General features: G+C 42.2%; 1 protein-coding gene across 5 annotated transcripts; it reads right to left on the bottom strand.

Moving 5' to 3' along the window:
* Nucleotides 1-28: 28 nt before the first annotated feature.
* On the bottom strand, nt 29-25,036 carry tsc2 (TSC complex subunit 2). Of its 5 annotated transcripts, XM_062425423.1 has the most exons (42): nt 24,877-25,036; nt 23,472-23,654; nt 23,273-23,359; nt 23,027-23,137; nt 22,741-22,888; nt 22,359-22,476; nt 22,234-22,282; nt 21,850-21,975; nt 21,630-21,703; nt 21,293-21,419; nt 20,311-20,454; nt 20,079-20,216; nt 19,863-19,966; nt 19,619-19,700; nt 19,296-19,451; nt 19,062-19,181; nt 18,452-18,574; nt 18,239-18,345; nt 17,978-18,134; nt 17,566-17,688; nt 17,315-17,449; nt 16,958-17,147; nt 16,692-16,785; nt 16,456-16,558; nt 15,245-15,339; nt 12,617-12,757; nt 8,638-8,799; nt 8,383-8,541; nt 8,180-8,292; nt 7,090-7,332; nt 6,015-6,263; nt 5,243-5,332; nt 3,506-3,663; nt 2,759-3,414; nt 2,007-2,085; nt 1,835-1,921; nt 1,531-1,717; nt 1,300-1,439; nt 1,125-1,203; nt 940-1,031; nt 735-833; nt 29-630 (listed from the first exon to the last, which is right to left on the bottom strand). In XM_062425423.1, the coding sequence occupies exons 2-42, from the start codon at nt 23,604-23,606 to the stop codon at nt 463-465; spliced, it is 5,748 nt and encodes a 1,915-aa protein (XP_062281407.1). In that variant the 5' UTR covers nt 23,607-23,654; nt 24,877-25,036; the 3' UTR covers nt 29-462. The 5 variants fall into 5 exon arrangements, with proteins under 5 accessions (XP_062281407.1, XP_062281381.1, XP_062281373.1 ...); XM_062425397.1 differs by lacking the exon at nt 5,243-5,332; XM_062425389.1 differs by lacking the exon at nt 5,243-5,332 and having other exon boundaries at nt 22,741-23,137.
* Between the last annotated feature and the right edge of the window lie 1,647 nt (nt 25,037-26,683).

Genomic DNA, 26,683 nt, shown 5'->3' with positions numbered 1-26,683 from the left:
CAAAGAAAAACCCCAAAGCAAATTCTTTCATGGTCATTTTTTATGCACTTGTCATGTCTTGATTAGATTTTATAATAATATACTTATATATTATAAGTGCAACGTGTCAGCATTTCAAATTTTTCAAAAAATATGCAGAATATACCGTGTTCACAGATCAATGCTTCACAAAATAAGCCTTTAATATGATCCATTAAGCTCGTAAGTCTTCCATTACAAAGTCCCAATTAGTTTAAGTCGAAATCAGTGTGTGAACTTCATCCTGAATCCTTCCACGCATAAAGGTGAAACTTAATTCACCTCAGCTCTAAGGCAGGTGTGTGCATATCTGTGGCTGTGTGTGTGTGTGTGTGTGTGTGTGTGTGTGTGTGTGTGTGTGTGTGTGTGTGTGTGTGTGTGTGTGTGTGTGTGTGTGTGTGTGTGTGTGTGTGTGTGCGCATCTGCCAGGATTAAGAAGTGTATTCAAACAAAATCAGTGAAATCATCCACTGTTGATACAAGTCTTTTCCTCTGCCCAGAGGTTTCTGGGTTGGACGCAGGAGTGTTCTGCTGAAACGACTTGTTCTGCTGAGTGTGTCCTTGGGTCAGCGAGATGCCGGGAGTCGAGCGAGACTGTATATCTTCCTGAGCCTGAGCAGACAGACGGCATATATATATACATGTAATTGAAATTCATGAGAAACCATTGAAAATATCATTAAGTAAAAGTTGTTTGTTTGTGTGTATTTCCTCACCCTGGTCCTGATCCTCTTAATGTGTCGTAATCTTGCGAGCCACTTGGAGGCATACGCATCAGAGGGGTTGGCTCTGTACTGATGCACTAAAGAGGCCATCTGGGGGACAGACAAAGAAGAGTGAAATGTGTGTGTATGTGTAAGAGAGTGTATAATAAGTGTTATTAGGTGTGAGAGGGAGACATACGGTACTGGGAAGACTTACATTTGCATGCAGAGCCATCTGTCTGACCAAGAGTGGAAGGTTGCGGTCTGAAACTATTTTTGCCACAGTTGTGTCTACTAACCCTTCAAGGTCTAAAAAGAGTAGGAGAGAGAGTTAAACAATGAAAATTAAACAAAACTCCGAAGGCACTAAAAGAGACAAAAAAAACAACAAAATCATCTCACCTTTGCGGCACTGTAGGGTGACGAGGTTACATTCATAATCCAGTGGTTTTATAATCACTTCTACAAAGTTAAATTGACCCTAATAGAGAGAAAAAGACGAGAGATTTGTGGAGTTGAACCACAAAACATACACTGCAGGTTTCAGATTCTTATGTATGTGTCTGTGCGTGATTACCTTTATGGTGCCCAGTTTATATTCCTCCCCAGAGTCATTGTACACAACCATGACAAAATCATTGCCAATGTGACGCTTCTTGTTGCAGCAGCCCTTGTCACTCTCCCTGTTTGGCATTAGTGTTGCTATGTGGAAAATAGCTGCAGAGATACAATTTCATTAAAAAACCAGGTAGGAAAACAGTAAACACTACAGTTACCATAAATGTCACTTCTCCCCTCGCGACCTCACCTTGCATGATGTCGTCGTGCCAGCAGTAGGTGAACTCTCCGTCATCTCCGTACTGGTCGAGCCCTCCGAGGAAGATCTGGTCCGGATCGCAGTCTTTCAGATGGATTAATTTGCCGAGGCCTGTCAGGAAAGCGGCGTAGCGGTTTGATCCGTACTCATTTGACAGGATGGCGACCTCGTTGTTCACCTAGAGGGAAGGCGGAAGATAGTGCGGAGTCAGAGAATGTGGAAATGATTTGACAGAAATACATGTTTGATTAAATAACAATAAATGCTGTTCGGGCTGAAGATTGTGTGTTCTCACCTGACCAGCTCCAACAAACACCACTCCAATCTTATGGGTGTCATAAGGAGGCATTTGGTCCAGAACCTTCACAGCACGATCAATCACCTACCGCAGAGTAGACGCACTATAAACAAACACTGTACATGACACACTGAAGTAGACTCCAAGTACACCAGAGAGGGCTACTAACCTGGGTTTTGGGCAACAGCAGCGGCTTGTTGGCTTCATTCCCAAAGAAAGGAGAGTGGTACAGCTGGAGAAAGACAAAGCTAGAGGAGAGGGGGGGAAATTGTTAAGCACAAGATTTAAAAAAAGTTCACAATCCACATTTTAACTATTCATAGATGTCTACATGGTATAAAAATACAAATAAAAACCATGATAAAAATCAAAGTTGTATAAAAACTAAAGGTGTAAGCAAATAATATACTACTACATATATACTACATCCCATTTCAGGATTTAGGAGGTTGCATATATCCTATTTTTTTTAAATAAAAATACAGTTAAGATAATAACAACAGCACAAAGTTCATTAATAGCTGTTTTGGAGCTTTAGATCGGAGTTTTTGAGTATCTAATTGGACCTTCTTCTGGTGAGATTATTTTTTCTTGAACTTTGAACAGAAACAAAATAATAAAATTGAACATTTGTTGGCAGAGATCATGTAATATGATTTCAAGCTCCAGAACAACTAATAAATGGACCTTGTGGTGACATTGTTTTCTCAGCCAAGGTTTTAGGAATGGAGAATGTCATGAAACTCAGCTGTGTTATTCAGGCTCAAACCTGCAACTTTTCATCAACTCAATTAATCTTCCAATTTTTAGCAAAATGGCTGCCTGCCAGATCATATTGCTGGCAGGCTTTACTGACTTGGATTTATAAATTGCGTCACTTGTGTTCTTGGCACAAACAAACAACAGAGGCAACAGTAGTACCTGGGGCTCAGTCCAGAGATCTTCTCTGTGTTGCTGGGTCCGGGTCGACTGTGGTACGAGTCCCTCTCTGTCCTCCTCTCTCTTCTGGAGGACGGGGCTGATACTGAGATGGTGTGACCCCGAGGGCGGTGGCCTCCGCTGGGGGAAATGGGTCCAGGCTGCGCCGCAGCTGCTGGAAACTCCAACCTCATTCTTGCTCCTCCACTTTGAGACGATTGTACAGCCGGGCCTTCACCTGCTTGACTCTGTCCCCCAAGCCCATTCACATCCCCTGCCAAACTGCCCTCCACCTTATCTTTCTCAAAATGAGGCAGCTGCGGTTGTGGCTGAGGCTGAGGCTGAGGCTGAGGCTGCGGCTGCGGCTGCGGCTGCGGCTTGCCCTCTGAAGGTGCTCTGGGCCGTGGTGCGTCTCCTGCTGCAGTCTCTGACTCCATAGCAGCTTTGGAGAAGGCTTCGGGTAAAGTTTGGAGCTCTGGAGAGGAGCTGGACTTGTTGAGTCCGTGACCTTGGGACTGAGTGTGGGTCTGGAATGGAAGCTCGGGCCCCTGGCTGCCTGGTGTGGAAGGTCCCAGAGTAGGCTGATCAATGGGAATGGCTCCCTCACTCACTTCCTCCAGAGTAGACTTTTCCTCATCTTGACTGGAGGTGGAGGAGGACTAGAGGACGGAGATAAGAGGAGCCAATTTTTTAAAAAGACAACAGAGGAATAACTTTAAAAAGGAGCATACCGCTTTATTTTCTACTGACCCTGCTGAGTGTCCCAGGAGCCGGAGTCTTTGTGAACTTATCGGTGGACATGAAGATGGGATCAGATGGCATTGGTTCAAACTCGTCGTTCTCTAACCAATCAGATGGGGTGTGTGCTGTGGTGACCCCTGACCCCTCCTCTAGCACCACCACGGAGTCTATAGCAGGACACAGCAAGGACCAGGTGGATTATACTTTAGGTGGATACACAAAAACACAGATCCACACACACACACACACACACACACACACACACACACACACACACACACACACACACACACACACACACACACACACACACACACACACACACACACACACACACACACACACACACACACACACACACACACACACACACACACACACACTGTCCACTGTTAGTTACACAATCACAAACCCATACCCAGGTGTAAAAGACCTACAACAAGCTGTCAGTAGTACATTGACATCAACACCTCACATATACATTCTCTCTAATCTAAATTCTAGTCTAATACATACTAAAGAAATCACAGCAACATGAAACAGAATCAGATGCGATCACATTGATCAAACAGGCAAACACTCACACACAGAAACCGTCATTAAGATCATGACCTGCAGTAAACCAAACCTATAAACTTAATAAGAAACACAGGCAGATTAATGCAGCAGGCAGCATCTATCCATCATTCCTTCATCTATTTGATTTCCATCAAGACGCATGCATCTGTGCGGCCGGCTCGGTTGTTATCTCGGCCCAATCACACTGCAGCTACTGCAACAGCAGCCCAGACCAGGCCCTTCCAGTCCTGTATCTCCTAAATGACACTTGAGGAAGATGAAGAAGCCAACGCAATCAGATCTCTTTAAAGAAACCAACACTTTGAAAGTCAAGTGTTGGCTCTCCAATCTGCAGCTCTGAACATTTCTTCATCACCCTACTGGTCTACTAGTAAGGCAGGGAAGAGCATATTAGTTAGATGAGGTCTGGGCTTTCCTGTTGGCAACTTCAGAGGGTCACGGGTTAAAAAGGACAACCTTTGATTATATTTCAGAAACACAAGAGTTAGAGGTCACGAGATGATTAGGAAGGAAACAAACAAATCATGGAAGGTGTCAAAAGTCTTCTTAGGTGTCATTGGAGTGATTGATCCGAGGGCAGGCACGCTTTCTACTGTCACCTGTAGAGGACCCTCCCTCTCTCACTCCCTTCCTCCCATGTTAATAGAAGACTGGCGGGCAAATCAGAAATACTGAATTCCTTCACTTGCTCAATTATGGAGCAAAAACAGCAGGTGTTTTGCACAACTGAGTTATCAAGACAAGTGTGCAGGAAAGAGCTGCAATACACACAAGGAAAAATCTTTCACTAAGAATTAAAGGACTAGTTTGACATTTTGAGAAATACACTTATTCACTATCATCTAACTCTAAAAGCCTAAAAAAGCAAGTAAGTAGATTTCCCAAAATGTCCAACTATTCTTTCCAAACATTTTGTTGGGAAAAAATATATCTGTATTTTGATCTTATACTTAAAAGAGCAAGTAAGAAATAGTTTGCAGTTCACTCAACATTTTGAACTTCTAGATACAATGAAAACCATCTGATGTTCAAACATCACTTCCAGTGTGTGCTGACAGACCGCTGTATTGTACAAGTGAGAAGAAATACACTACACCAGAAGTTTTCTGGAGGGGGAGGGGGAAGATTTGGGGGAAGATGTGGGGGCACACATGTGGTAGACGGTACCTGCCCAGGAAATGCTCCTGTGCAACCTGCCAGGGGCTGGAGGGCCTGGGGGGGCAGAGCCCAGACCCAGAGACCAGAGAGAGCCACCCACTGCAGGGCGGGACACCAGCGGACAGGTTGGTGGCGCATGACGCCACATAACACACCGCAGCCAATCACAAACCAGCATGGTGGTGAGAATGAAGAAAAACATGAAAACAAAAGTAATCAGAACAAGGGGAAAAAATCTCAATAGCAATGAGAAAAAAAAATGTTGACAAGAATGGTGAAGATGAAATGGAAAAGATGAGCTGATGATAAATAAAGAGAAACTTGGAGATGAATAACTGAAGAGAGACGAGTCCCAGAACAAGAGAGAAAATGAACACGAAGCTCAGAAAATCACTGAAAAGGAGGCTTCTGGGAAAAAAAAGACATCTGACTCATAAAACAAGAGCATGCCAAAGCGGTGATCTTTAATGATCAATGACCTGAGCAAATTCAAGCTGGCTTATTGATCACCTTCAGGTTCAAATAAAGTATTCACAAGCAATTTGTCAGGGAAGATCAGCACTTATCTCAGTCCATTAAAGGAGACCAAGGACAGGCAGTGAGGCGGACACAGGGGATGCAGTCGTGCGTAACATCTGATTTATTACTATATTATGATTTTCTGCTCTGTATCTAGAACTATTCTAGATGTGGTGTATATTCATCTTACTATTCACTTTTTTTACAATTTAAATGAACCCTTTCTGATCTTTCTCCTCAGACTTGTGAGACTGTTACTCACCAGTGTTAGAGCGCTGGATCAGGTGTGCTTTCCCTCCGACACTGCTGTGTGTTTGGGTTAAGGGCTCGGAGACGGGGGCTGGTGCGGGGGCAGCGGTGCTGGCGGGGGCGCTGGCTGTCTGGGCAGGAGGCTCCTTCACTCCCTCCATCGCCATGAGGACGGTAGAGAGCTCCTGCAGCGGCATGTTGCCGAGCTCAGAGGAGAAGGGACTGGGTGGGTTCTCCAAACACATCAGCCAGCTCGTGTTGCCTGTTAAACAGAGAGAGAACAAGACAGCGCAAGTATTAGACACACACATTAGACTGCTAATAGGCTGTAAACAGACCACAAAAAGTCTTTGTATGTTTACTACAAATAAAACATGTTTACTTTAAATTAATGCTGAATATTTCAAAGTATATATATCAAAGTATACTGTAGGTTTTTGAAATCATTTCATCCAGGCATCCTCTCATTAGTTCAGTATGGTTTGAAAATCAAATTGCATAGACATCAAACACACTTGAGGTGGGCGATTCACCAGGGTGAGCATCAAGTTGCCTATGCTAAAAAAGAAAATGCTGTCATTATCTTTATGTGGTACAGTGTTTGCAAGCTGAGACCCTTCCCTTGCTGGTGTCTTCCAACAAACTCAGACATCCAACATTTGTGACTCCTCTGCTGAAAAACTCAACATTCATTTTGAAATTGGCTGTTTTATTGATTTTATCAGAGCAGGTTTGCACTCCCAAATCTACCAGAAAGCTCTTGAATTTAAACATTTCTTCTAAAAAATCAATTAATAATCTTGCAGGTGCAAGTTGAAAGTTCCTATGAGTTCATCTTTGTAGAAACTTCATGCGAGAGAGGCACAAAATCAATATAACAGCATATGGTATGCTTGAGAAAATGTTTGGTTGTTTTGTTTCTTATAATTCATTTGTAGTTAACTGGTATGGTTTTGTGTCAGCAATAATTAAAAGAATTATAAAACCAGACAGGCATCAAACACACAGGTATTTGTTGGATGAATAACAAAATAACCTGCATTGACTTGGTATTCATCTGCTTGTTGTGTTATGTGTGGTGTGCATACCAGACGGTCTTCGAATGAAGATCTCTGCCCAGCCTTGAGTGAGCATTGGGACAAACTCAGCCAGGCTGGGGTTGTCTTTGAGAGGTGGGGGAGCAGATGGGGTGGCGGAGGTGGAGGAGGGAGGACCCAGGCCATCCAGGGTGGGACCCGAGGAGGGAGACAGCGGAGCAGCTAACTCACTCTCGGAGGGGGAAACTAGCGGGCTGAGACTCTGGGCAGGACCAGCACGTAGAGCGTGACCACCTGGAATATAAAGTAAGACAGAAAGAGGAAGGTCATCGTTATCATTATGTGGCAGATTCTTTTCCTGACATCGCTCACATTACATTCAATCAAAGTTTGAATCAGCCGGCTAGTTTATGACTCATCTGATGAAATATTTAGATAATATTTAATTGATAAATCACAAAATAAAACATCAAACACAACATTCATAACATGCAATGTACTATGCAGGAGAAAAGCAGGCAGACACATTTAGTCAGACTGATTTAATTGGTCAAAAAGAATGACATCATTAAAATACAAACTTGCATAACATACAGACAGCGTAATCTCATTATGCTCACTTATGTCATGCAGCTCCACCGACATAAAGGATTTACAGAACAGGCGAACATTAATGCGAGGAGGATCACAGCAAAGAAGTATAATTTTGCATCCTATCTTGCTTTTAATATACTAGAATAATGATAAATAATGCCACTAATCTAAAAGCACATAACATATTTCAGGCCTTATTTCAACAAGACTGCAATGAGATAAGAGAATGGCTGCAAAACTGAGGAGGATAAAAGCTGCCTGATTATTTCTCAATTCAAGACAGCATGACTGCACAACTCACTGTACCTTCTCTTCAAAGGCTTTTTAAAAAAATGTTTTAAATGGATTTAGGTAAAACAGCCAGCCAAATTGTGTTACTTTTTGGTGATAATTATGCTAGAAAACATATGTATGTTTTGTCCCAGCAACATTACAAAGTTTCCTTCTATACCAAAACCATATTTTTGTCCAAAATAATGAGGGAGAGAGGCTGATGTATCATGGGATGTATAAGTCCTAAGGCAAAGAATAGTTGAATATTTATTACCTGACATGGAGCGGACCCGTATGCGTGTGGCTCTGTTGTGCTGCTGACTTGACTGTGACTCCAATTTGGCTGGAGCCTCTTTGGTTATTCGGGTGTGTAGTGATGGATCGGACCTGCGGGGACAGGAAAGATACATAACGAAAAAAACAACTAAAAAACTGAGGTTTTGTTGGATTCATGTTCTCTGTGTGAGTGTGTATCACCTCGTCATTTCTCCTCCTCCTCCAAGCCGATCAGCCATGTCCAGGCCCAGCAGAGCTTGCGTTCTGACCCCTCCGCTGGTCGTTATAGTCACTAGTTTGTTGCCAACCAGCCAGGTCATACTGCGACCTCCTGCCAACAGAAATTCCGCTATTGGAGACCTACGAGGACAATCAGAGATCAAAATCATGACTTCATCAAGTACCAAATACCACCCAAGCACACATCCAAGAACAAAAAAACAAGTCTTTGTCAACCTCTTGGGCAGCGCTGAGAAGTTGGAAAACACATATCGTGCCATCATGTCCAGACAGGTCTCAGTGAGCTCCAGGTGGACGGTCTTCAGGCCCTCATCAGCCTGAGTCACCGCGTTTTCATCAGCGGAGCCCAGGCTGCAGGTGGTGGTTGATGTGTGCATCCTACAGGAAGAAACAGGAAGAAGGTTAAACAGCAGCAAGGGTGGAAGAGGAGCGAGAGGAAGGCACACAGACTCCAGATGAATCTTAACATGTGATGAGTGCACACAAGGGACATGCGAGCTCTGATATACAGATACAGAGAGAAATGCAGAAAAAAATATATCACGTTTACACTCCATGTTCATATTTCTGCGTTTATCGCATGCAGTACAGCATTTATATACACACATGCGACCACACATGTGTATATAAACAAGCTCACAAATTGACAATTCCAGTTTCTCAAGCACACAACAACACAGAAAACACGCTGGGACATGGTATGAGCAGCCTCATAGGCTGTGGTATCACATGGCTTATTTCCCTGTGTGCAGTAGGTGATTTGATTGAGGATAAGGAGGGATGCTACCTCCTTGTTAGCAAAGTGACTAAAACACATCCCCCTTGTTAACCTGACATCCTCCCTCTCCATCCCCTAGTAGCAGAGAGGGTACAGGGGCACAGGGGTTGTTAAGCTGAATATGTTAGTCTAGTCTGCCTGAATCATTGATACTTTATCTGACTGAGGTTTGTGCATGTTAGAATCTATGGGCCCAACTGTAGCTCTGAAATATCAGTAACCTAACTCTGCTGTGTATTGATAAATCCATGGCGCTGTCCGTGGTGCTGAAGTAGCCGACAGATTTTTATCACAGTCCGATCTTTCTGTCAGTTTCATCTTGGATATATAATATTCTCTAAACTACAGTATATACAATAAGTACTCAATTCTATACAATATTGTAGCCTATATACTTTACACAGTAGTGTCACCTTCATGATCAAAGTGACAGGTAGCAACGTGTGGTCGTGGAAGAGCAAGAGGATCATAGCGACACACTGCTGCCTGTATTATTCCTACAATATTCCTAATATTTCTGTGCTCATTCAATAGTGCTTGTGCTGCTGAAACTATACCACCAAACCAAGTCACATCTGTATTTTAGAAGGAGAAATTGCTGCAGATATAGTTATAATACAGATGCTTGGTGTAACCTGGAAGTGGTGCAGATAATTTGACTGAGGAGATTAACCTGCACTGACTGCACCACGCTAAGCTGCTACAACTGCTATGGTTAAGTAGCAGCTCATAATGTCAAGACTTGGGGGTGTTTTGAAAAATAAGCTTAAAATGCTTAATGTCCACATCCAATAAAAGCAAAGGCCTGCACAAAATATGTATTTAACCTAATAGCAGTTCTATTAAATTGAAAATATAATTGCAATTATATCAAGAATTTGGATAGACCTACATGATAATCCTGCAGTCCTATAGTTAGGGTTAACCCTAACCCTCCCACTGGGTCATCCCCCTGTTAAAAATGAACAAATCACCTACTGACTACATGTAAATAAGCTCTGTGTAGGACCCTGAAGGGCTCTACGGTGTAACATGATTTGTTGCTCTGGAAGCCACAGGACTGCGGAAAACCCAGCAGGTAGAGCCGAATGTGACTCAACTGAAGCCAAATCACTTTATTAATATTCACTGTAGAGTGAGCAGCACTTCTCTGTATCCACAACAACCATTACTCTATGCTCTACAGGCAAATCAGGTTAAAAGCACATTAAAGACATTAGTCTCAGTGAGGACTGGAGAGACACAGGAGTAAATTCTGCCACCCTCGGTCAACACGAAGCCCACGCTGGCTAGCTGCTCACGGCTGAAGTAAACACACTTAAAATGAGCGATTTACAACAACACTGAGGATGACTGAGCCTAACAGAGACATCTCAGTACTTCACAGTGGGAAGTATTCAAGGCAGGCAGACTGTTTTCATGCTTTGTCCTGAGAGGATAATGAAAAGAAAAACAAAGGAGAGTGAAATCAAGGAACAAATATAAAAACCAGTAATACAAAAATAACATCTCTCCTAAGTAAAGTTAACATGGATAACAGTCGTAGTTTTACATGAGTCAGACTATCTCCAGTTATATAACACACTATAATAGCTCAATAGAAAATACTGACGAGGGTGAGCTTTCTGACAAGAATGCACCTTGAGGATGAATATTGTCAAGGTTTATAAAAATCCAATTCAGGTTTGCTTGCAAATGCAAATTAAAAGTTTTATTTGTGGAAATCTATGTATACAGTTGGAAAATGACTAAAATATGAGAGGTTTAAGGATCTATGTTTGATACTGTTTGTGCAGATTCTTTAGAACAGGCAGAAGCCTTTCACTCAGACCAAGTCCCAGTGTGACTAAAGTATTCAACACATTTTTATACTCACCATTGTTCTGACAATCATGTAATCTTTCACTTCAACGTCTAGTGGACACGCACTCCAAAAAACATGACCATCAAACACTGTTTACCGCTTCCAGATATCATTTATCACTTCACTATCTATTATACTTTATTCCGCCGCTTTTACACAAACCGAACCAAAGCAGAATTTTATCACATGTATTAGAATTCAAGCAGGACTATGTTTTGCTTTTTTTAAAGTGCCGTTATGACTGTCAGTGATGATTTATGATCAGCACAACACGAGTTTAGCTGAACAAGAAGCCCAATACAAATACTTGTGTTCAGGGTCATTTCTCACAGAGTTTCATTAAAGAAACTATGTCACTGTAAAGTCTGAAAGCTTTAACCATGGTCATGTTGTCTGAGCGTGTCCACCAGGAGACAGACTTCAATATAAGTTGTCACATCAGATGTTAACATTCAAAAGTCAAAAGAAAACCAGCTGTTGAGGCAATAGGAGATTTGCAGCCATTAAGCGGTTAAAGCAGGTTAAATAGATCTACACTGCAGTTGTTCCGCCTCATTGCAATTGAATACATTATATTGTTGTATTCAACCATAACATTATGTTACAAGTGCTAGACTTTTACTGCCACCTGTAGAGCATGAGTAGTATGACATATTCAAGAGTAAGCACGTTTGACAACTGCAATGTTAGATCATACTTTGGTCAGTCAGTTGAGCAGGTCAGCCTAGCAGAGATAAGTATAAAGGTATGTAGATGCGTAAGGCAGAGAGAGAAGAGAGAGAGAGAGAGAGAGAGAGAGAGAGAGAGAGAGAGAGAGAGAGAGAGAGAGAGAGTGTGTTTATGTGGAGATAATTGTTTTAGTCTGTAATCAAACTGAAAAGTTCACATTAGTCCGGCTAATCCTAAAATCCCATTAAGAGATTGCCATGGTCATAGCAGCACAGTGTGTGTTTGTGAGTGAAGCAAAACAAAACAAAAAATATGTCAAGCAGGCAAACAAAGCTGTTGTGTTGCTGTTAGCCCCATCACTGGACGAGGATGCAGAGATGCCCTCCCACCAGGATAAGATCCCATCCGATTGGATACGCATGCTTCTCCCCAGTTACTCCTGCCCTCCATTTTGTTTAATTTAAGCCAATTAAAACCAGTCAGCGTAACACCCAGCAAAACAAAACAAAAGCACAACCCAAAATAAAGTCAAACCAAAGGAAACATTTGAAAAGTTAGAGCAAAAATTAAACAGAAAAACATCGACACGGATTGAGATGTTTTCCAATGTCGTCTATAAAACACTGCATGCAAAAATCTAAAAAGACAGCACGTGTATGATCGCAGCCCAAAACAAACCAAAAAAGGTCGACACACAAACCTTCCTCCAGCATGCACCACCCTGCTCCAGGTGTCCCTGGCAACCAACCACCCAACGCCCGCCCAACGGCCCCGCATGACAATGACCCTACACCCCCATCAACCACACCATGGAGGAGGCAACCAAGGAAGTGTTTGGATTGTTGTTGGTTTTTGTTTGGTTACCCAGAAGGCTCATTTCTAACCTGCGGACCGCGTGTTCGGAGACGCTGATGCTGCGGGAACGGAAAGCGTCCATGGCTGACAGGTCCCTCAGCTCTTTAACTGGAGAGCTGCTGCTATTGGCTACCGCCGCCGCCGCCTTCGCCACTTTTGCCGCTCGCAGACTGGGTTGTGATGAGTACCATGGCAACGGGCGAGGGGAATGGGCCCCACGTCGAGGTTACAGTGGCAGTGGGTAGTAAGGGGGTGAGTCATCATGAGGGTAGTGGTGGTGGTTTGGGAGTGTAGGGCAGGAATGTGGTGTGTGGAGGTATATCAGGAGACAGCAGGAATGTCGCACCAGAGCAACATGAGCAGGTGACCAAGCGGCACACGCCATGAAGGGGGGAGCGGGAGGGGGGGGGGGGGGGTACAGAGAACAGGGCATAAAGTCAAAGGGCAGAGGTCACAGGAGGAGGGAGGGGCAAGGAGCAATGTAGGAAGAATCCAGGATGACACGACCACCCCCCAAAACCACAACCACAATGCAGCAACCAGCGGCAGGGGCAGGGGGTCGAATGAAGAATTGAAAGAAAAACAAAACAAGGTGAAAATTAACAGCAGTGAACACTATGAATCAGATTACAGGAGAGCAGAGTAAGAAAAGAGGATAAATATCAACTAAAAGAAAAACAGACAAGCTACAGCAGAGGGTAAAACAGCTTCTGCTATTCAGAAAAGAAAATAACACACAGAAAGTATTCAGGAGAGCAACAAAATAAAGATTATTTCACACAGCAGGTACATAGTGAAGCCAAGGACTAGTATAGGAGAAGTTAAATATAAAGTAGAGATGGACTCAGCACACGACTGATCAAATGGAAGCTTTGACACAAAAAAACAAAAACAGATCCAACTTAAAAATGAAATGCTGGGTTAAATCTGAGGGTTGGAGCACCACAAGTCTGCACTCTATATTCCAAAGGAGCAAATGAAGGTTTGACAAAGCTACATATTGCACTTGTAGTCCATCAGATTTGGATTTAGGTAAATGGTAAATTGAGTTTTTAGAAGTGCCAAAATTAGACCTTATTATTGTTTTAACGTCATCATATTCTCAAGCAAAGAAACATTATAGAAAAGTAGATGGAAGCATTTGTGACCAAAGGCTTAGTGTGGAAAAAATATGCATTTGGTCACAAATATAAACTTGAATAGATCCGAGATCTGACACACAGCACTCCAACACCACAGTGGGCAATGAGCAGCACACAGGCAGATAACTGGATGATTGATTACACAATATGGGTGAAAATGGCTGAAATGGAGCATCAGTGGAAACTAATGTTAGCAGAGGTGCTGTGTTACTACTGGGGCAGCAAGGGTGTTATGAGGTTTTTGGAGGTTAACCAGAAAGTGTGGAGACCCGAGAAAGTTTGCTAGGACTTGGGGGAGAAATAAAAACTAGCGTAGACAAAGAGGCTGTGCCTGCTGTTTGATAATGACAATTAAAAGCCGCAATGTAGGAGGAGAAGGAAATTTAATAAAAAAGCTCCAATTAATCTGAGAGCAAAAAAGCCAAAAAAAATAATGAGGCACGTGGGGAGGCAAAGTAATCGATTCTTCTAGAGAGTTCTGCTTGGTCTCAAACAATATTGGTGACTTTTCTTATTTGTGGTGACTAGTTGTTTTGGTTCTTTGAAATATGCAATGGAAATATTGGTTCAACTAGCTGGAGATTAAGACTATGTCCACACTAAGCTGTTTTGTGTAAAAGCAGCATGTATCCACACTGGTGTTTCCAAGCAGTTTTCGTTAAGATTTCTGCCTACGTTAAAACAACAGAACAATAGGAGACCAGCTAATTATCTTCTTCTACATCCCCTTTTCAGTTGGCAGAAAAACTGCACATCACAGCCAGTAAATCTACTGATTTTCAGCTTTAACATCTGTTCAGTCCCCTCCCTCTCTCCATAATCGCCTATACGGTATTTTAGTGAGTTACTTCAAACGTTTTTAATCGTACAGCGTTAGGACGATTAAGACAAACATTTACACCATGTACAGATGAGAATGGCGCCTTGTTGAGAAGCTTCCTTACACCTCTGTGTGAAAGACAGTGTATATTTGCACATGTGAAGTCTGCACTTATTGTTGTTATAAAGATGGCGAGATGTGAAAGCAGGTCTTTCAACATGCCACCACTGTGTATGTGCTTGTATAAACTACAAGTGGTGGACACGGTAACAAAACATGAGGATAAAACAGCGCAATCTGATGGGATGCCAATACAAATTTGACATTATAAACCCTACAAACTTAGAATGTTTACGTTATATTATACAGGTGTTCATGTTTGCTTGCTTACATATTTGCTTACATATTTTGTCCACCCCTGTAAGTCTTAAATATGAAAGGGATTTTAATAAAAAAAGAAAAAGAACAAATTTCAAAATGTAAAAGGCATAAACAATAATAAAATGAACTAATGATCACCATGGCAACCTGAGCGGAGTCATTGCAACCATCACGCCACAATACCAGTCATGCTGAGTCCCCTGTTACCATGGCAACCCCAGCCCTCTTCATACAACAATGGCCGTATGGACAGTGTGTGGTACTGCTGCGTTGCTACGTCAGCGCTTGCTTCGGTGCATGTGCATATAATTTACCTCTTGGGCCTTTCATTGAGGCTGGTGCTGCGGGCGCGAAATGAACTTTGCTCGTGACCGTCATCGAATGGCAGCAGTGCATTGGAACGCAAACCCTAAAGACAAAGAGACAAAAACATGCATGTAAAAGCATAGAAATACAGCATCTGCAGAAAATCTCAAATCTGTCAAAAGATTTAAACAGCACATACAATTAAAACATTTAATTGTTACTGTTACTGCTATGTTACAGAGAATATAAAAGGAACAGTTTTGGGAAATACACTAATTTGCTTTTTGCCAGGAGTTACCTGAGAAGATGGATACCATCTCCTTATCTAACTCTCAGAAAGAAAGCAAAAAAGACTATCTCCCAAAATGTCAAACTACTAAGATATTATCTAATGATGCCTGGACGGCAAAATATTTTCTCAGAAACTGAAACTCATTATAAGGACCGTGTTACTGAGGTGGAAAAGTTGCCACATAGAAAGAATACAGAATGTAATAGGGCAAAAAAAACGTTTCTCAACTGTGGCATTTTCTTTATTAAACTCCTAGGCAAAAGGATGAAAGAACATTTATTTCCAAGTGGGCGTTATGGTTTTGTTCTTTCTCTCAGTATTGTACTGTTCTTTTTGGATCTCTCTGTATTCATGAAAAATGATTTGTATTTATAGATGCATTTTGGTTGACCACTCTTCTTCATGCTTGGGTGGGAAATTAAAGACGTTTTTAAGACAGTATTTTTTCTGATTTAGAGTGCTGATTAAAATTTCAACTCATAAAAAAACTAGAAATACCTGACTCGCAGCAGTATGACTTCACCAACTAGTTGAAGTTTGCAGTTATGAAATTGAATAATGGCCAGAAAGGTGTTTTTGCAGAATATTATTATGTCACAGTGAAGTTGATCTTTGACCTTTTGGATTAAAAATGTGTGGAACTTCGTCATAATTAGAATTTTAATTGTTGAGTTATGGCCAAAAACATGTTTTGTGAGATCACTTTGATCACCAAATTCTAATAAGTTCATCCTTGAGTCCGAGTGGATGTTTGTGCCAAATTTAAAGAAATTCCCTCAAAGCGTTCCTGAGATATCACATTCAATGGGATTTATGGATGGATGGACAACCTAAAAAAAACATATTGCCTCCATCACTGGCTGTCACCAGCACGGACGAATAAAATTCACTACAGGTAGGAGGACAATCAGACACACACGCACACACCTTTGTGATGTATTGAACAAAGTCCTTGCGGAAGGGGAGTCTGCAGCGTATGAACCACATGGCGATCACATGGTGGGCCAGTGACACAATGTACTGGTTGAACCTGAAGAGAATAAAAGAAGCAAAGAGGTCCAAGTGTGTCCATCGTCTGAGACTGCACGTGTGTGTGTGTGTGTGTGTGTGTGTGTGTGTGTGTGTGTGTGTGTGTGTGTGTGTGTGTGTGTGTGTGTACTTACTTGGAAGGGTTAGTGTAGGGTAGTGAGATGGCAAACACACTAACATACTGCTCAGCTACAAAGTTGGCATACAGATGAGGCAGGCGCACCAGAGCTATGAAACACAATAAAAGAAAGCACAAAACAGCCAGAAACCTTCTCAGTTTGTGCTGCATCCATGACAGAAAACTTTGACACAACTAACTGACCTTGAATACTCAATAAAGGTTAAATAAAAATTAAGAGGAGAACTGAAGAACTTTTATAGAAGAGCTTCTGGGACTCACTTGAGAGGAACTCAAGCATTGGAGATGCCATGGCAACAGTTGCAGAGATGTGGGTAAGCTTGACAATGAGAGCGGGAAGGAGCTTGATCATGATGTCAGGCATTTCCACTGTGCACATTGTGAGGGCCACCACACACTGCTTGGCACAGCGGTAAATGAGGCCGGTCTCGAGGCACTGAACCAGCTCTCTCTGCAGAGGGGAAAGGAAATAAAACAATGGAATTGTGCGGAAGTTACAGTCTCTATGTATGTGAGGAGTGTGTGGCGTACAGTTCCACACGAGTGAATTACGTTCAGGAGCAGTAAACCCATAACACAAGATACTCCCATTACTTCTCTCTGCAGATCGGTTTGTACCTGTCTTGACTGCTCCAGGTAGTTGTGGTAGGAGGTGATTGCTGTGAGGACAGGAACCACCGCCAGCTGAACGTCAGTTCGTGAAAACCCCTCTGGGGTCTTCTTCAAGCGCTCTGAGATCAGCCGATCCGTCACCTACACACAGACAAGGAAATTAGCAACACAGAGTCACATTTGGTGGTGTGTAAAGAAGAGAATTTGAATGTATTGTGTACACAGTTAGGTTGCGTGTGTATATAAATATGCAGTACCATGCAGCAGAGCGTAGAGCAGAGCTGATCCAAGCTGCACGGTGAGGTGAGCAGCAGCACTTTGTACTGCAGCGTCCACGGCAGCTTGTCGAGAACCAGCTTCAGCACCTTCCAATCTGTCTCCTGTGAGAGAAATATAAATCACGTGCTGAATAATGTGGTTGCAGGTGTGGTCAGACATCTTTAAAGACAGCAGGGACATCACTGTTATCATCTGCTGCAAGTTATTTGCTACATGAGAGAATAAACACCGGAGCATTGGCTATATTGGTTATTTACTCCACAGGAGGGAGCAGACATGATTTTATATGCAGACGTTGTTGCTCTGTGCATGCCGCTTATCTTGTCTGTGAGTTGGATACAATCATATTTATGTGTGTGTCTGTGTGCATGTGTGTATATTTGTGTGTACCATCTTGAGGCACTGCAGGAGAACACTGAAGGCAGGAGAGTAGGGCAGGTAGGCTGAGCGTGTAGAGGGGGGAGGAGCGGCCGGGGGAGCTGGGCTGCCAGCCGGAGGAGATGTGGAACCTGTAGGCTTCTTCTCACTGACTCGCTTCTCTGGTTCCCTAAAACAAAAAACAGCTTTCTTATCATTAAGCTGACTGTATTCTAATAAGGCAACCAGTTGCAGATGAGAGCTGTGGCAGGAATGGCGTGTGTGCAGCCTCACCCTGTGTCACAGTAGCAGTAAGGGCTGAACCTCATGGCCCCGTCTTTGTTGGGCACCCCGAGACGGTGAAGGGAGTCTGCTCGCATCATCAGGAAGAAGTCAAACACCTGAAGGAAAGAGAGAAAGTTCAAAGGAAAATAAGTTAACAGGCGAGTAAATTACAGATGCCATTAGAGATATAGAAATACCCACAGACGTATGAATCACCCCTACCTGGAGTCTAATGCCGGAAGAGATGGCTGAACAGTACTTGTTCTTGTAGTGGAGCTGCAAGTGGCTGATAAGCAACTCATAAACACGACTGGCATGACTGGCTGGCAGGCTGTAGAGTTTGCTCTGACAGGAGGGAAAAAAGATGGAGGTTTATCATCAAACAGGTCGTATAAGATTCAATTACTTGTATTTCTGCTAGACTCACATTTGTTTTTCTTGCCATTTTTTATAACTTAAAATTCCATGTTATTAGATAAAAAATTAAAATAGCTGATATTTCATCCTTCCTTCTTTGTTTACACAGATCGCTAATTGAAACGGCAGGAAACATAATTTACTTGCTGTTTATATTTACTTAGCCTATTGTTGATTTGTGTTTTATACGGCCTGTCAATCATTTGGGAAGCTAAAATCTGGTGTTTTGAAATCTGTGGGAGAACCTTTTTGCTATATTTGAATCAAGGAAGGAAGATAAACTGAATGCAGATAATCAAATTCATGTTTATTCTTTTTTATTAACAAACAGTGTTGTTTCTTTCTGAAATTACCTCTTAACGTTAATTTTAATGTTGTTTTTGTGAATCCGGGCTCAATATCTACTTGTGTGTACCTGAAGGATTTCCAGTAGTCCCAGTATAGCAGTCCTAACGTCCTCCATAGGAGACTCTGCTGTGGGGTCCCTCTCAGAAACCTCCAAGGGCCCTGAACACACCAGAGAGCGGCTGGCCACCTGGCGACAGAAATTCTCACATTACAGCTATAATAGACTAAAACAAAAGGACATAGTGAGAGTTAATGCAAGACACAGAGATGCGTGTGTGTTTGTGTGTGCAGGTGTGTGTACCCGCTCAATAATGTCCAGCAGGCTGGTGAAGTGATGTGTGTTGCAGCCCTCAGCGAGATCCACCAGTAGCTGGGTGGCCTGTTTTCTCACAGCCAGGTCCCGGTCTTCAGCAATCCCACTGAGCTGGGGAATCACTACCATTTCAATCAGCTCGTCCTGTAACAGGTGGACAGAAAAAACAAGACTTCAAACACAGCACATCAATGCACAACAGCAAAACATATGTAAAGTAAAGTAAACATTTTACAGACAGAGACTGGAGTAATCAGTATCAAGCTAGCAGCCCATGTGGAGACATGTCTTGTGTGTGTAAGCATACAGACCTCATAGAGTTGTCGGTTGGTACTGAGAACGAAGGACAGGATATGAAGCACTTTGATCCTTATCACACTGCGAGTCTCGTTCCTTTCAGAGAGACAGCGAGATAACAAAGAGGGACAGAAAAAATTACCACGCGGCAGAGATGGGACAAGACAGAGACTGAAGTGATAATTACCAGAGAGGGACAAAAAGAACACTGAAACCTGTCACTGAGAGGTGAGATATGATCAGCTGTGCTCATCCTACCTGAAGAATTTCTCCATGAGGCGGTAAAGGCTCTGAATCCAGCCGTCTTTGGCAGGCTGGATCGACTGGGCCCTGTATGAGATGAGGGTCAGCACTGACGCATCCTGTCCCATACGAGCACCCACAAACAAGAGCAAGATTAGAAGCTGCAGAGTGTAAGAGGACCAAATGAAGAGACAGAGTGGTACAGATAGACAGACATTCAAAAGAACTAACAGGTCTCTTATCAGCACATTTCTCCACCAGACTGAAGAACTTCTCTGTGGAGCCATGGTAATCATTCTGCTCATACAGCTCCTCCACTGTCGTCAACAACTCATAGACGATGGCCTTCAACTCTGCACTGCCTATTGTCTGTGAAAACAGATGAGACAAGCCACTTGTTCAAATAAGAACTGGCTCTGACCATGTACTGTTTGTTTGTTTGGATGGAGGTATATGTGTGTACCTGGATCTGCTGCAGCAGTCGCTCTATGATGCCCAGCAGAATATCCCAGGTGACCACCTGCAGCTCTTTGCCGTACTTCTTGATTAGTCTGGTGATGGAAAGGACGATTTCATAGGACACCACTTCATTGGCGCACGACATAGCCTGGGTGGAAGAGAGCAGAAGGCAACAGTGATCACAACTGATTTAATGCATTTATATTATTTAAGTCTCATTCCTCTAAGCTGCCCTATATTTAAACATCCATGTATTATTTATCTGTCAAGGCTCTTGTGGGTCCTTACATCCCAGGAAGGCACAGCAACTGATGTATTAACACTGCATCATGCTCGATATAACATTTTTAATTGGATTCAGCCTATGCCACACACTTGCCATGTGCTCAGCACTTGGCAGAGTGACAGAGCAAAATCTGGACAGAAAGAGACATCTGAAAAAGTTATACATGTATTATTAAGAACTTCACATTTCTAAATGATTTTGAATGACACATTTTTTAGTGACTTTGGTAACACTTTATTTTATAGATCCTTCAATTTCCTACAAATGTTCAAGGTTATATTCAATTATTTCCTAAAAGTATTTTTTCATTCTTAGGACATGTCTTTGAAACATGTCTTTGACAGAGGATATACTGTCGTTATAGACTTTTTAAGAAACAACTTAATATTTTATTATGTAGTTGACTTAAAACTAAGTACTTCATGTTAAAAGAACTGTTAAGGGTCGAATGGAGTTTTTGCAAATTATCAATTACATATGAACCCAATTTTAATGAGTGGTTACTTACAACTTACACTTTAATGCACCTTTAAATAATGCCGAAAAATTCTAGAAAATTAATATCAAATTTGAAGACCTGTAAAATAAAATCTCACTACCCCCCCTCTCAAGTATACCTTTGTTTCATTGTAATACCACTGATACACCTTAATTCGGTATTCAATTTTAATATCAGTGCCAGACTGTACGCATGTGTTACCTTATAGAAAGATGGCAGAACTAGTGTAGGTGTGTTTTTGAGGGCGGGGAGTCTGTGTGCACCCCACAGCGCCATCCCAACAAAGAACACTGCTCCTCTCAACAAGGGCGCATCCTCCATGTAGACCCTGGTGAAGAGTGCAGGCAGTTAAACAGACGCACATAAACACACTAACGCATGCACACTCAACACACATACAGTACATATCATAAAGTGAAGCAAGCACATTCATACAAAAATATTAATTTATGACAAAAATGCCCTCTCTGCAATCATATACGCTGAGCGATGTACAGGGTCAGAAATATACTTCAGCTGCTTCATTGATGGGCAATACCTCTCTTCCATTATGCGGCACATGGTGTAAATAGCACTGTGGCCGAGGTGAGTCCCTAACACCTTCCTCATGAGCTGGAGAGGCAAACAGCAGCACAAAAGGGGGAGAGCAACAAGCAACAGAGGAGAAAAGATCAGAGGAGACAGTTATGAATTATGCCCCTTTAAATCAGAGCATTCAGATAAAAGGAAAAGGTGTGTGTGTGTGTGTACGCTCTTACTTTCCAGCAGGATTCACAAAACTCCTTGACGTTTACAGTACGACAAAGTGTTATGATAAACACAGTCAGAGAGTCTGAGGGCAGGCAGTTGTAACACACCACTGCATCCAGTACTTGTAGAGCCACCTGGAAACATCAAACACAACCAGAGAGTCCATCACACACACACACACGCACACACATGCACACCACATATACTGCTGCAGCAGATTGAGGAAATGCTGCAGTACTGGTGCTGAATATTTAAAAAATGATTATTGATGATTACCTAATGATTATATTTATGCAGATGTAAAATACAATGAACCTGTAACACAAAACATGTTAATCATTTTAAAATACAGTATCTGCAGGCTTCACATTGATGTATAAACAAATACGCACCTCAATATCCGTTGAAGATGTTGTTCTATTGCACAGGAGACAGATTTTTCTGCAGAAAAAAACAACATAAATAATCAGAACAAGCAAAAAAAAAGCATTCCACACTGCCTGTCTGTTAGACTTACTGGACCATGATGGAAACGTTCTGGTCCAGGTAGCAGCTGTTGAACTTCACCAGATTTACGAGAACGTGGAGAAAGTCAGAGGTGAGACCTATGTCCATCCACAGGAGGACAAAGCGTGCTGAGGAAGAGGAAAAAATAGAGAGAGCACAGGGGGGAAAAAATGTTACCAGTCAATAAAATGATCTGTGCCCAGGTAGCAGATACACAAAGTAAATCAACAAAGAGGAACCTCACAAGCTGAACCAAACAAATGCAACAGTGATTACTTAACTGTTTAGTCGTATGTGACATCACTGGAATCTGGATTTCAATTCATAAACAAAAAAAGGATCCTGCTGGTAAATCAGACAATGACCCTGTGCTGCATGATTTTAAGTTTTACCTATGTCCTCTTCTAGGTAAGTGATGTCCTTCCCGTTCTCAGTTAAGGCTTTGAAGACTTCCAGCCGATCGGAGAGGTCCTCGTTGCATGGTTGGTAGTCTCTGATCACCTTGAAGAAGTAGGCTCTCAGAGGGCCGAGCCGCTCACCCTTCACGTAAACAGTTAATATGCTGATTAAAGGAGCTGTACACGCATTTTGTATTTGTTTCACTGTGTGTGTGTGTGTGTGTGTGTGTGTGTGTGTGTGTGTGTGTGTGTGTGTGTGTGTGTGTGTTTGTGTACCTACCTGTCCCTGTATTATGGCTCTGAGCAGCTGCAGGACAGTGTGTCTGGCCTCAGGTGGCTGTTCTGGAGTCAGCATGTCCTCCACAGCTTTCCATACTGCCTCCACTGCGTGCTGAAAAAAACACACACACACACACACACACACACACACACACACACACACACACACACACGCATAAACTTTAATACACACTCAGATGACTGCATGTACTGTGTGTCACCAATATCACACCACCAGCTGACTCACCTCCTCAAATTTCTTGGTTTTTGCAAGATCACAGACGTGGTTCATCATGCGAACTCGGTTGCTCAGACCACAGTCCGGGTGGAGCTCCTGAATAAAAAAAAAGAAAGAAAATGAAGGCCATGACACAACCCAAAGCATGATGGGGAAAAAGTAAAATAAGTATGGTAAGTTTGGGCCTGAGACGGTCTTTTTGGCACACCTTGATGATGTCAGTTGTGATAATAAACTCGGACGGTTTGGCGTCAGTTTGTTTGCTCGGTGGACGTGGGGGTCCGAGCCCAAAGATCCCCTTCACCTTGTCCTTCAGGCTCTCCTTGCTGGGCTGCTTGTTCATGGCCCAGCAGAAGGAAGGGCGGCAGACTATACAAGCTAGGACCGACGGCTGCGTAGAGAAACAGTGACACACATTTAGACATTTTGCAACAACTGTCACATTTAGCTCAGGTAACTACACTGCAGCAAATTTAATGGTAGATGAATATGGGCAAAAAGGTGTTCTCAGTGTATATTATAGAACAATATTAGCTATAGCTGTTTGAATAGTGACCACAAATACAGTTTATATACAGACTATTTCTTTGATAGTAAGTGGTTAAACTGAAAACTGTAGAGTAACAAAGACACTGCTTCCAAAAGACTACACTGCCGGTGGGTCTAATTTTTCAGTTTCATTAGCACCTCAAACTAAATTCTTGCTCTGAATCCAAAAGCAGCACCTAAATATCAGTGGGAATGTTCAATGCATAATCAGAGTTGCATTGTTTAGTTTACCTGCAAGGCTATAACCATCATTTGTATTCCCTACTTATTTGGATAGTGTAAGGTGGATGAAGAAATCTATGTATTTAAAAAATACTGAGTGTTCTTTTTGCTGTCTTTAAGAGCCGCAATGATTAGTCGATTAACCGATTACTCGATCAACAGTCAAGTAATTGCCAACTATTTTGATAATCAATTAATCGCTTTAAGTCATTTTTTAAGAAGATCATGTCCAAATTCTCTGCTTCCAGCTTCTTAATTGTTCATATTTTCTGGTTTCTTTAGTCCTCTAGTGACAGTAAACGGACTATCTTTGGGTTGTGGATAAGACCAGCCGTTTAAGCATGTCATCTTGGGCTTTGAGGGGAACAGTGATCAACATTTTCTGGGCAAAACAGCAACCAACTAAATGATCAAAGATGAAAACAATCTTTAGCTGCAGCTCTACTGTCTTTGGAGTTATTGACAGTGTGGGGTGGTTATATGAAAGTTGTTGAGTTTGGAGCCTGTAAATGTGTAACCCTGTGGACTGGACAGGGACAGAGACAGAGGGGAGGGGAGCTGAGCAGACAAGACAACGACTGCTCTGTTTCACTTCAACAACAGCAGCAACATCAACAACAACAATAACATCGGTGCAAGGTTGGCCTCCGAGCACAGCAAATATCTGTCAACACTTCATAACACAAACATGGCAGAAATGGGAGAAATGCACAATGGCGCTTCTGGACAGTTAGCTTATACGCTTTATTACATTGCCAGTCGGGGGCTAGCATGTCTCGCTGGTACTCAAGGTCTGGTAGCTTTAACAGCAGCTTCTCCTCCTTCTCCTCCTGCCCTCTCACCTGGTTTAAGTTGAGTCTCTTTCGGTTTCATTCAGTCACAGTTTCGTCCATAAGCAGCCAACAGAGCCGCCTACGTCTGTGCATTGATGTAACACTGGTGTTTGCTGCTGAAGGCTTGATGTCGTCCAAGCTCAATCCTCCACTCCTCAACCTACCGGATGCAAATGTATTTCCTAGGACGGCGACGGAATGACCCGCCTTCCTCTGCCTCTGATTGGTCAGAGTTGGGGGGTGTTTCTTCAACTTTATTTGTAACACAATATAATTTCTAGTGATTTTTGCATTCCTCAAAACTAAAAAAAACAAAAAAAAAAACAGATTCAAAACAGCAAGGATATATTGGCAATAAATTAAATAGATACCTAGATAAATAAAAATGAATAGCTCATGCACATAATGAAAATAAATACACTTAAGGCATCTTCACATTCACAGCAGCTTATTAAGTTCTTACCAGTTGTGACTTGTTATATACTGCATTTTATTCTCCATATAAAATTGTTTATTAAAGAATGAATTAAACCCCTGTGATATTTAAAGAAGAAACATTGGTCGGGGTCAGGGTAAGAATATCAGGGTCAGCCAATTATGGACAGAGTAAGGCGGATCTTCGCGGAAATTTCCGTTGCCATCCTAGGCCATCCTACTGCAACCGGATGACTCGCTAATGCTTTAACACGGACACTTCCTACAAAAACACGTTTGGCCCCGGTCTGTAGTGGGAAATGTAGTTTTATGCAAGCTAAACCCAACGTAAGCTAAGTTTGTTTGTTTGTTTGTTGATTTTCTGGGATGTATAAATAAATGAGTAATAATTTCCACAAACGACTTAGTCACTCTTCTGTTTGCCAGCAGTCGGTAAAATGTTGACAGTAACGCAACTATAGAGTGAAACTGACCCTTTACCCAACTGTGGCTAACAACCGTATAAACATGCTGAAGTTAGTTTGCTGTTGGATCACAAGCTGCACTGTCGTCAAACTGCCTGTGAGTGGCGCTATTGGGTAACAGGAAGAAGGCCTTGTAACGTTATGGCTTTACCTAAAGGACAGGTTTACCATTTTCCAAGTGTCGTCAAACAGCATTCAGTTACCCAAATGAAGACTGAAACTGTTGTTTCTTGCTGTAATTATTTTTCCAGTTCATTCTGACCATTTGAAGACCCTTTCATAATGCACTTACATTTAAGTGGTACATTTAAGTCCTCCTTCTGTGCTAACATATACTTAAATATTTATCTGAATATACATTTCAACATTACAGTCTTTTTAGTGCCAAAGTCCCTCTTTTTGTTACTATACTTCCACCACAGCTCAGCAGGGAAACACAAAGAGAGAATTTGGTGCTAAAAAGACTGTTAGTGTCAGATACCCACTCGATAAGACTAACCCAGACTGCCGATGCCTCATATAAACTTGAGGTCAACTTTTAAATGAGTGTGTGGACACACTGTGGATTTTGTCCTCCATCACTTACACTGAAAGCACATTTGAAGGGAATCTTTTAATAATCAGTATGAACAGGAGGAATAATTACAGTGAGGAAAACCTCTTTCAGTGGACACCTGACTGTTATTTTAAGACAGACTTGAAAAATTGGGAACCTGTCCTTTAATTCAGCTTTGACGCTGGACTGGGATAATCATACATAAAACACTGAAGCATCAATGTGAGAAACAAACCGTTTGGATGGAAAGTTAAACCTTTCAAGTGCCTTCTTGAATATTTCCTGGACTGATGGTAGATTTTGTGTTATCGCTTGACTGAAAGGAGGAGGAAAGTACCATAATGAACACTCTAATAACAAA

This window comes from Scomber scombrus, chromosome 2 (assembly GCF_963691925.1).
Source record: "Scomber scombrus chromosome 2, fScoSco1.1, whole genome shotgun sequence".
NCBI lineage: Eukaryota > Metazoa > Chordata > Actinopteri > Scombriformes > Scombridae > Scomber > Scomber scombrus.
The sequence above is the reverse complement of the archived record's forward strand: the minus strand, read 5'-3'. Positions and strand labels throughout refer to the sequence as shown.

What these genes read in the sequence shown, in the direction of transcription:
- tsc2 (XM_062425389.1), bottom strand. Translation starts at nt 23,606, where the DNA reads ATGAACAAGCAGCCCAGCAAGGAGAGCCTGAAGGACAAGGTGAAGGGG. An exon ending in CTTCCGGCATTAGACTCCAG is followed by an intron (nt 18,346 to 18,451) that starts GTAGGGGTGATT and finishes TCTTTCCTTCAG; the next exon opens with GTGTTTGACTTCTTCCTGAT. An exon ending in ATCTCTGGACTGAGCCCCAG is followed by an intron (nt 2,086 to 2,758) that starts GTACTACTGTTG and finishes CCTCTCCTCTAG; the next exon opens with CTTTGTCTTTCTCCAGCTGT.